This window comes from Emys orbicularis, chromosome 10 (assembly GCF_028017835.1).
Source record: "Emys orbicularis isolate rEmyOrb1 chromosome 10, rEmyOrb1.hap1, whole genome shotgun sequence".
Lineage (NCBI taxonomy): Eukaryota > Metazoa > Chordata > Testudines > Emydidae > Emys > Emys orbicularis.
The window spans coordinates 90,032,154-90,041,867 of NC_088692.1; the positions used below are offsets into that span (position 1 = coordinate 90,032,154).

The 9,714-nt window shown below is 65.5% G+C and overlaps 1 protein-coding gene across 1 annotated transcript; it reads left to right on the top strand.

The window, feature by feature from the left end:
* Positions 1–7,203: 7,203 nt before the first annotated feature.
* Positions 7,204–9,261, top strand: LOC135885175 (mesoderm posterior protein 2-like). Its single transcript, XM_065412821.1, has 2 exons — positions 7,204–8,211; positions 9,070–9,261. Exons 1-2 carry the CDS (start codon positions 7,204–7,206, stop codon positions 9,259–9,261), a joined length of 1,200 nt encoding a protein of 399 aa, XP_065268893.1.
* Positions 9,262–9,714: the final 453 nt, after the last annotated feature.

Sequence of the window (9,714 nt, forward strand, 5' to 3'; positions counted from 1 at the left end):
GTCCCATGCCCAGCGGGCTGGCGAGGGCAGAGGGCGGCTCTGTGTGGCTGGTCTGGGCCCCCACCTGCTCAGAGGGGGCAGCTTGCACCCCACTGCCAAGGGCAGGATGAAGCCATACGCGGGAGGGCGTCCCGGCGGCTGTGTGTATGTGTTCCTAGGGGCAGTGCCAGCAGCCCACGTTACACGGTGGGGGACAGAGGTCCAAAGCCACACAGGGAGGAAAAGAACCCAGGAGTCCGGGCTGCATGCCCGGGTGCTAAGCATTATCCCACACTACTCAAACCTGGCCGGGCCCTGCCCTGAGTGATGGGGCAGGAGACTCGTCCTCACTCAGTGTGGGCTAGGGGCAGGGATTGGGCCGGGGGGCGCAGGGGGCAGGTGCCTCCTAGAGCAGGACCCGAACCAAAACCCATCCCCCGGGATGCTGGAGCGTCGGGCCCAACCCCAACTCCGGGCCCTGATTTCCCAGCCGGTTCCTGAGCCCAAGCCCCGTCGTTCTGGGGAGGGGCCCAGCAACCCAGGGACGTTCCCCTGCCCGGGCCTGGGCAGGGGCACTGCAGGCTGCCAGCAGGCGCTGGGCACCCCGGGCCAAGGGGGCGGGAGATAGCGAGGGAGCCAGAGCAGCCTGCCCCTCCCAGCCCCAGGCTAATGGCATTTCACACCCTGCCACTAATGAGCCCAGCAGCCGCACTCTCACATCCAGGCCATGGCTCAGGGGCTCTGCCCCCCACCTGGGCCTGCTGGCTGCAGGGGGCCAGGAAGGAGGGTCTGTCTGTCTGTCTGTCTGTCTGTCTGCTGCTGCCCATCAGCATGTGGGGGGGGGCACGGGGGTGAGAGGCTCTTTGCTGGGGTAGCTGCCATGGGGAGGGGCAGACACAGCTCCCCAGGGCTGGGAACATGGGGGCACCTCTCCACCAAGCACCTGCCCCACCGAGGGGCTCGTTGTGCCCAGGGGGCAGCCACCAGACAGCAGGGCTGGAAGGATCCCGGAGCCCCCCACTCCGGGGGCACAGTGGGCTCGGCCCAGCAGTTCGGAGACGCTGCCCCAGATCCTGTGGCCATCCCAGGCTGACAGCTCAGCTGCAGGGACCCTGTGCCCAGGGAGCTGGAGCACTTGTGAAGCAAGAATATTAAACACCCCCTGACCCCCCCACCCCGCCGGACACTGGTTCCAGGGGGGCGGGAGGGGCTTGGCGGGGAAGGCGGCGAAGCAGTGCATTGTGGGAGGGTGGCATGAGGGAAACAAGGTGCCCCCGGCAGCCCAGCCCGGTGCACAGGGCCCCAGATAAACACCCAGGGGGGAGCCCCGGGGTCACAGCCAGGCCTGTCCCCAGGGCCCTCCAGCGGTCAGAGCCTCTAGCCATGGGGCTCCCAGCCCTTCCCAGGGATGATGCCCCTGCCAGCGTCTCTCCCCAGAAGGACGGGCACCCGACAGGCCAGTGCGCCAGCTGGGGGGCAGGGGCTGAGGTTGGCACAATTTCCCCTTGCTCAGTTTCCCTCCCTTGGAGCAGCCTGGTCAGCCCTGGCACTCACACCCCCAGCCCCCTTGGCACAGAGATGTGATGGGCAGGGCAGCTGGACAGTTTGTCCTGGGACTGGGAGCCAGGACTCCTGGGTTCCTCTCCTAGCTCTGCCACTAACTCACTGAGCACAGTACGTCCCTGCTCTGGGCCTCAGTTTCCCCATCTGTGACATGGAGCTAGATTGTAAGCTCCTCAGGGTGGGGGCTGTGTCTCCCTTAGGGTGTCTGTCAGCACCTGGCACGGTGGGGCCCTGGTCCCTGACTGGGGCCCCCCAGAGTTACCATAGGACAAACCCCAGCCTGGGTGGGGGGCTGGACACCCCTGCTGGGGCGTTCTCAGGCTGGGCTACGCCAGGATTTTCCCAACCAGCTTGGGCCCCTCGCTCATAATGAGAAGTCCAGACCCAAGGCAGTGTCACGGGTGGAACCACCGCCCCCTCCACACACACACCCCGTCCCCCGGAGCCAGCGCGTTCTCACTATGGGGCGGGAGGGAGGGTGTGAAGAGCTGGGAGGGACCCCCTGGCTGCGTTCCCAGGCCCAGTGCAGCTGGCACTTGACACGGCTGGTGTAAAGGTTACCAGGGAAACCCAGTGCTGCAATTCTGGAAAAGAAAACAGAAGGGGGAGAGGCTCTCAAGGGAATGTGGCGTGAGACGTGCTTCCAAAATACAGGGCCCCCACACTGGTACTGGTGTGTACACAGACACACACACACCCTGCACTATTGCAGGTGTGTGCACAGGCACCCGCCGCACTGACACAGATGTGTACATACACACGCAACCCCGCACAATACAGCGTGTACACAGGCCCCAGCCACTAATACTGGAATGCACAACCCCCACACGAATACAGGCATGTAACAGACACGCACACCCCTGCACGAGTACAGGCATGGACAGTGCCCCCCTTTGCACTAATACAGGTGTGTCCATGGACCTCACACTACTACAGGCATGTACATAGCCCCGCCCTGCACTAATAAAGGTGTGTTTAAACACACACACACACACACACACTAATACAGGTTCTGGGACTGAGGGGAGGCCAGGCCAGGAAACCTGTCTCATTCCCTGTCCCAGCCCCAGTGCTCGGGGTCTCCTGCCTGTTCCCCTCTCTCATTTCCACTTGCCCCCTTCTCCGCCCCCGTCCCACCACCCGTAGCCCCTTAGTGGATGCCCTGGCTGGTGACTCCATGGGCAGGGAGCTGGGGGGGCCTTTCTCCCCCCCCCCCGCCCCCCGGGTTTTGACAAGTGCTGGTGTTTCTCCCTGCCAGGGTCTGCCCGAGCTCTCCCAGCCGGAGGTGAAAGGTCAGAGCCCCCCACCCCCTGCAATGGAGGGGGGCCCCTGCAGGGATGTGATGCTGGCTCCAGGGTCCATCCCGTCCGCACTATGGGGACCCTGCGGGGGGGTGGGGTATTTAGAGGGGCGGCAGGGAGCTGGGCAGACAGGGAGTGCGGGAGGCACCCTGCCCGCTCTGGGCCCTGCACACCTGCCCGTGAGCTGCACGTCGGAGCCATTTCGACGGGGCAGGGCAGGGCAGGGAATGGAGGCCCTGGCCCCTCACTCCTGGGGAGTCCTGGGATGCCCCTCGCCAGCGCCGGGAACCTCCCGGAGACTCTGGGGTATCTGCGCTCGGTCGTCTGTCCAGTCGCCCCCTATCGGCAAACACAGTCACCGGGAGCGCTGAGCCCTCACCTCTCCCCGCCGTCCTGCGCGCTGCCAGGGCTCGGCCCCTGGCCTCAGCTGCAACCCCCGCCCCATGGCTTCTGCCCCCCCTCAGGAGGAAGCTTGCCGAGCCCCCAGGCCTGCAGCACCATATGGAATCAATTATTTGTCCCTCTTCCCCAAGCTGGGAGCTCCCCGGGGAGCTCCTCACTATGCGCCCAGCCAGAGCCCAGCGCTGCAGGGGGCTGCGTGCAGCGACACCTCCCAGCAAATGCAGCGTGTGCCCAGGAGGGGCTGGCGAGGGGACGCTGAGGGCTCCCCTGCCCCATTCCTCGCCCCCCGCTCCATGCACTCCTGGGTAGGTTTATATCCCCCCGCGTGGACGGCCGGCGCTAGCCCCTGCCCCTCTCCAGGGGAGCGCTCTGCACAATGCTGATGGCTGGGGCTCCCTCCCACCCCGTACTGCCCCTGGCTCACGCACACGGGAGCCTCCCCTTCCCAGCGGCATGATCAGGAACTGACGCCTGCCTATTCCTTTGGGTCCCTCGGGGCCTGCACCCTTCTGGGCCGCTCAGGAGCAGAACATGTCACAGAGCACGTGTGTGCAGGGCGTGTCACAGAGCACATGTGTGCAGGGTGAGTCACAGAGCACGTGTGTGCAGGATGTGTTACAGAGCACGTGTGTGCAGGACGTGTCACAGAGCACATGTGTGCAGGGGTTGTCACTGATTATGTGTGTGCCGGGCGTGTCGCAGAGCATGTGTGTGCCAGGCGTGTCACAGAGCACGTGTGTTCTGGGTGTGTCACAGAGCTTGTGTGTGCAGGGTGTGTCACAGAGCTTGTGTGTGCAGGGCGTGTCACAACGCACATGTTTGCCGGGCGTGTCGCAGAGCACGTGTGTGCAGGGCGTGTTGCAGAGCACGTGTGTGCAGGGCGTGTTACATAGCACATGTGTGCAGGGGTTGTCACTGAGTATGTGTGTGCTGGGCGTGTCGCAGAGCACGTGTGTGCTGGGCGTGTCACTGAACACATGTGTGCCGGGCGTGTCGCAGACACACCGGCCAGGCCCCTCAGGTGCGGAACAGACAGGTAGCAGCACAAAGCCGATCACAGAGCGCTGGGTGGGGTGACACGGGGCACAGGAATTGCCAGCGTGGCTCAGCAGAGGGCTCCCCCTAGCCGCGTCCTTCTCTGACAGTAGCCGGCACCAGCTGCTGCAGGACAAGGAACAAGAGCCCCTCATGGACGATGCTGGTCACACCCACCCAGCGGGGTCCCCCCAGCCCAGGCAGGCAGTGACGGGCCCCTGCCCGGCAGCAGGAGGGGTTGGAGGCCAGGCAATGTACTTGTCACCCAGAGAAATGTGCCCAGCCCTGGGGCGGGGGAAGGGTTGAGGGGAGACGAACCTAAAATGTTCCTAAAATGCAGTTTGGAAAAGCCGCAAAGTGGGAGGCACAGCCCCTGCCAGCCCAGCCTGTCAGTCTAGGGGCTCGTACCCCAACCACCGCTGGGGCGCCTGCGCCGGCCCTAACCCTCTGACCTTTCCTCCCGCCCAGAGCCTGCCCGAGTGCCCCATTGTGCCAGGTTGGCATGGGGCACGGGGGGGGGGGCAGCGGGGGCCGGGAGCGCCCCGGAAGGAGGTCCGTGGCCCAGCTCCGCAGGTGGCGGGAGGGCTGTATCTTGCCCCGTGGCCCAGCTGACCCGCGGGTAGGGTTGCCAACTCTGACTAAAGCTATTCCGGGACATTGTTTTTCCCAGCATACCGTGATGTCATTAATTGTACTGTACGCATTCAAATCTCCCGGATGGCTCTCAATAGTCACCGGGAGATCGATGCCGATTCCGGGACACTCCCGGCCAATCTTGGAGGGTTGGCAACCCTACCCGCGGGCCGGGCGAGGTGGCACTTGTGCAAACAGCTGAGCCCGGTGTGCGAAGCAGCAACGCGAGAGCGGCCAGGCCCTGCTCGCCCTGCTCTGCACTCACAGGGAGACACAAGCCAGTCCACCCACAGGGGCAGCAGCCTGGCCCAGCTCACGCAGGAATCACCCGAGACACCGAGCAGAGACGCCCCAGGGCCAGGGCCGGCTCTAGGCACCAGCAAAACAAGCTGGTGCTTGGGGCGGCACATTTTTAGGGGCGGCATGGCCGGCGGCAGAATGCTGTCCCTAAAAATGTGCCGCGGCCGCCCTAGCTCACCTCCGCTGCCGCTGCCGCTGCCTGGGAGGGAGGGGGAGATCCCGAGCGGCCGCGGCGCGTTTCGCGCGCCGCTGCTCCCCCTCCCTCCCAGACTTGAGAGCCTGGGGGGAGGAGGCAGGGCTGGGGATTTGGGGAAGGGGCGGAGTTGAGGCGGGGCTGGGGGTGGGGTAATTAAAAAACGGGGGGGGGGGGCGCGGCCAAAATTATTTTTGCTTAGGGCGGCAAAAATCCTAGAGCCGGCCCTGCCCAGGGCAGCATGAGTGTGAGCCCCAGGAACCTCCCCCAGACAGGCAGGGGCTGCCCCAGTGGGAGAACTAGGCCCGAGGGCCCCTGACCCCAGCCAGCACTGCCAGGGACGGTAGGGCTGAGCTGAAGTACAGCTACCCCTGACACCAGGGCCCGGGGCCCCCTGGATCCACCACCGCTGAGCAGCAGCACTGGGGGAAGGGAGAATAGGGAAAGCAGGGCCTGGGCTACTGGGTGGGGATTGAGACCAGGCGCAGACCCCGGGTTCTGGGGGTAGGGGAGGCCAGGCCAGGAGCCACGCGGATCCCGGGTTCTGGGGGGGTAGGGGAGGCCAGGCCAGGAGCCACGCGGATCCCGGGTTCTGGGGGGGTAGGGGAGGCCAGGCCAGGAGCCACGCGGACCCCGGGTTCTGGGGGGGTAGGGGAGGCCAGGCCAGGAGCCACGCGGACCCCGGGTTCTGGGGGGTTAGGGGAGGCCAGGCCAGGAGCCACGCGGACCCCGGGTTCTGGGGGGGTAGGGGAGGCCAGGCCAGGAGCCACGCGGACCCCGGGTTCTGGGGGGGTAGGGGAGGCCAGGCCAGGAGCCACGCGGATCCCGGGTTCTGAGGGGGTAGGGGAGGCCAGGCCAGGAGCCACGTGGATCCCGGGTTCTGGGGGGGTAGGGGAGGCCAGGCCAGGAGTCATGTGGACCCTGGGTTTGGGGCTGGGAAAGCCGGGCCAGGTGCCCCCCCAGACCCCACGTTCCAGTGCTTGTTGCACTTTAATCTAGCAGAGGAAGGTCTAACACGATCTAACGTCTGGCAGCTGAAACTTGACAAATTCAACCTGGAAATTCAGTGTGGGTGTTTCCCAGGACAGGTAACTAACCACTGGAACAACTTACAAGGGGCATGGTGGATTCTCATCATTAAATTTGATGTAACCGACCCACTCCATTTAGCCAGGAATTAACTCAGGGACGTCTCTGGCCTGAGTCACGCAGACAGGTGACCACACCTGTCCCTTCTGGCCTTAAATCTCCCAGTCTGCCTACTCCAGCAATGTGCGTCTGATGGAGCTGGGAATGGGACCCAGGCATCCTGGGCGTTCACCGCCGGCCCAGCCTTGCCCTCTGATCACTGCGCTCTAGCAGGAGGTTAGCACACCCAGCGTTAGCGATGGCAAAACACTTGGGGTCTCTCTCCTGGGGAAGGTCAAGGTCCTAGCGTAGCCTGCACACTGAGGAGCTCCCACTGGCCCAGCCCGGGGCATTGTGGGATTGTGCTGGTTGACTCGAGGAGGGATGGTAAGAAAATTAGCAGCTCTCACTGCCATGTGAATTGGCCCCTGCACACTTCCCAGCTCAGGCAGCCCCAATTAAAGGGCAGAGGAGTCAGAACTGACACCTCTGCAAATGGGGCTGGCTTTCCCAGGGGCCTCCTGCCTCAGCCCCAGCCAGGCCTCTGTGGGTTTTGACACCTCCATGCAACCTGGGAAGGTGCCACTTCACACCTCCAGCCTCAGCATAAAGCCCAGGGCTGCTGCGCTCTCCCCACACGCAGCCTGAGAAGCCCCAAGCCCTGACGCCATGGCCAGCTGTCCTGCCCAGCTCCTAGCCCAGGATCTCCAGCTGCTCCCGAGCCAGGCCCTGCTGCAGGAGTGGGGCTGGGCCCACTCAGACTCCACCTCTCCCACCTCCTCCTCAGACTCCTATAGCCTGTCCCCTTCTTCTGCACTCCTGGCTTCCCGGGAGCCCCTCCACGGCTGCCTCCTGGGGCAAGCACCCGCTCAGCCCCCCAAGCACCGGGCAGATCCCTGCCGCAGCAGCCAGAGGGCACAGTGCAGGGCAGGCGGCGGGCAGAGGCAGAGCGCCAGCGAGCGGGAGAAACTGCGCATGAGGAACCTGTCCAAGGCTCTCCACACCCTGCGACGCTACCTGCCCCCCTCGGTGGCACCGGCCGGCCAGAGCCTGACCAAGATCGAGACCCTGCGCCTCGCCATCCGCTACATCTCCCACCTGTCGGAGCTGCTGGGGCTCAGCGAGGAGACGCTGGCCCAGAGGAGAGGGGGCCCACGCCGGCACTGCCCCCTCTGCCCCGAGGGGCTGGGTTGCTGCCAGGCCAGGACCCCTGGCCTCCGGGCAGCATCTCCAGCCCCGTGGGAGGGGTCCCCTCTGGCCGCAGAGTCCTGGGTGTCGTCCACCTGCTGCCCTGCCGCAGGGACACCCCCCGAGCCGCACAGGGCACTCAGCACAGACACAGCCTCTTGGCTTTCGCCCCCTTACTGCCCTGCCGCAGGGGACCCCGAGCTGGTTTGGACTCAAAGTACTGGAGCAGCATCCTGGGTGTCACCCACCTCCTGCTCTGAAACATGGACTCCCCCGGAGCTCCGTGGGGCCCAGATCTCAGACATAACGGCCTGGGGCTTGCCCACCTCCCGCCCCAAGGCAGGGAGCCCTCCAGAGCCCCATGGCACAGCGTCCTGGGGATCCTGCACTGACCCGGCAGCCCCCCCGGAGCCCAACGGGATCGGAGCCACGGACGCAAGGCACTGGACATCGCCCATGCACTGCCCCCTGCTGGCTGCTTTCTACCAGGTACGCACTGCACTCTGGGGGGCCCCTTCCCTGCCCCATACGCTACAGAGGCCCCGGCAGGAGGCCGGCAGCATCCACACCGGGTCAGATTCCCCTAGGGGATCCAAGCCGGTGGGCCATAGTGCCTGCTTGCAGCCAGTGGGCTCTGCCCGGGGCACTGGGCCCTGGCGGGATGGTTCCGATTGGAATGCCATGCCGGAGAGATCTGGGCTGGCGCCTCGGACTCCTCCAGCAGCAGCAGCTTGGAAACCAGGAGCTTCCCTTTAATGTGCCTCTCTCTGCCCCCTGGGGTCCCCTGGGCCACTCTGCCCAAGCAACGCTGGCAGGGTGGCCAGGCAGAAAGCACCCCCCGCTTGGTGTTCAGTGCCAGGGCTGAGCCACCCGTGCCGCTGGGCATGGAGCCCCAAGGGTCTGCCGTGACAGCCAGGTGCTACCAGGGCAGCTGGAGCTGTGCCCTGCCCGGGGTGAGGCGGGTTCTGCGCTGGGAGCCCAGGGAAGGATGTGGGCGATCCCTCGGCAATGTGGGGGCACCAGGATCCTCCCATGCTGCAGAGCAGGAGGCCTGGCCAGGGGAACTGACCATTAGTATAATGTGCAGTGCCCCGCGTGTGCCCCGCACACCACTCCGAGGGGCTGTGCAACAGGGCCCCTGGGCCTGGGGCGACGCGGAGCCTAGCGGGGAGGAGGAAATGCTCCCTCAGAATGCAGCTGAGGCGCACAGGATCTGTCCCTGCGGTGCCCTGGGCAAGGGGGTGCCTGAGAAGTGGGGCCGGTGGAGTCTGGCAGGGCCTGCAGTGCGCCTCACCCCGGCCAGCCCGCCTGGCACCTTGTCAAACACGGCTTTTCTTTTGGCACAAGGCAGGGCCCATGTCTCCAGCCCTGGACTGGTCCATTGACCCCAGCCCCCAGCCAGCCCGCAGCCACCACAGGGGAGTCCCGGCAGAGCCGGCCCAGCAGCAGGAATGGGGGGCAGCTGGCACGGAAAAGGTGATGAAAAGCAGGACATCGGCCGCGTTTGGGTGCAGAGCTACGGGGCTCTTCACGGACTAGCGCTCAGTGTAGCAGCTCTGCTCTCAGCAGGTCCCTGCCGGGGCCCCGCTCGTCACACTGGCTGTGCGGGGCAGGGAAATGCCTTTCTGATTAAACCCCTTACATCCTGCCTTTGTTCGTGCTGGTTTGTTATTGTAGGGTCACTCTGCCGGGTTTGTTGCTCACTGAGTGGGCTGGTGGGCCCGGCTCTGGGAGCGGGCGGGTGCTGGGTGGGTTTCTCTGGAAGCAGGTAGGTGCTGTGGGGGGGAAACAGCTCTAGGAGCAGGCGGGTACTGGGGAGCAGGGGTGGCTCTGGGCATGGGCGGAGTGGCTCAGGTGGGAGCGAGTGGGCACTGGGTGGAACCAGCTCTGGGAGCGGACAGGTGCTGGGGGACAGGGGATGGCTCTGGGAGCGAGTGGGTGCTGTGCGGGGCGGCTCTGGGAGCGAGTGGGTGCTGTGTGGGGCGGCTCTGG

Coding starts and splice junctions, on each gene's coding strand:
- LOC135885175 (XM_065412821.1), top strand. CDS start 7,204: ATGGCCAGCTGTCCTGCCCAGCTCCTAGCCCAGGATCTCCAGCTGCTC. Junction 8,212..9,069: donor TGCTGGCTGCTTTCTACCAG/GTACGCACTGCA, acceptor TTTTGGCACAAG/GCAGGGCCCATGTCTCCAGC.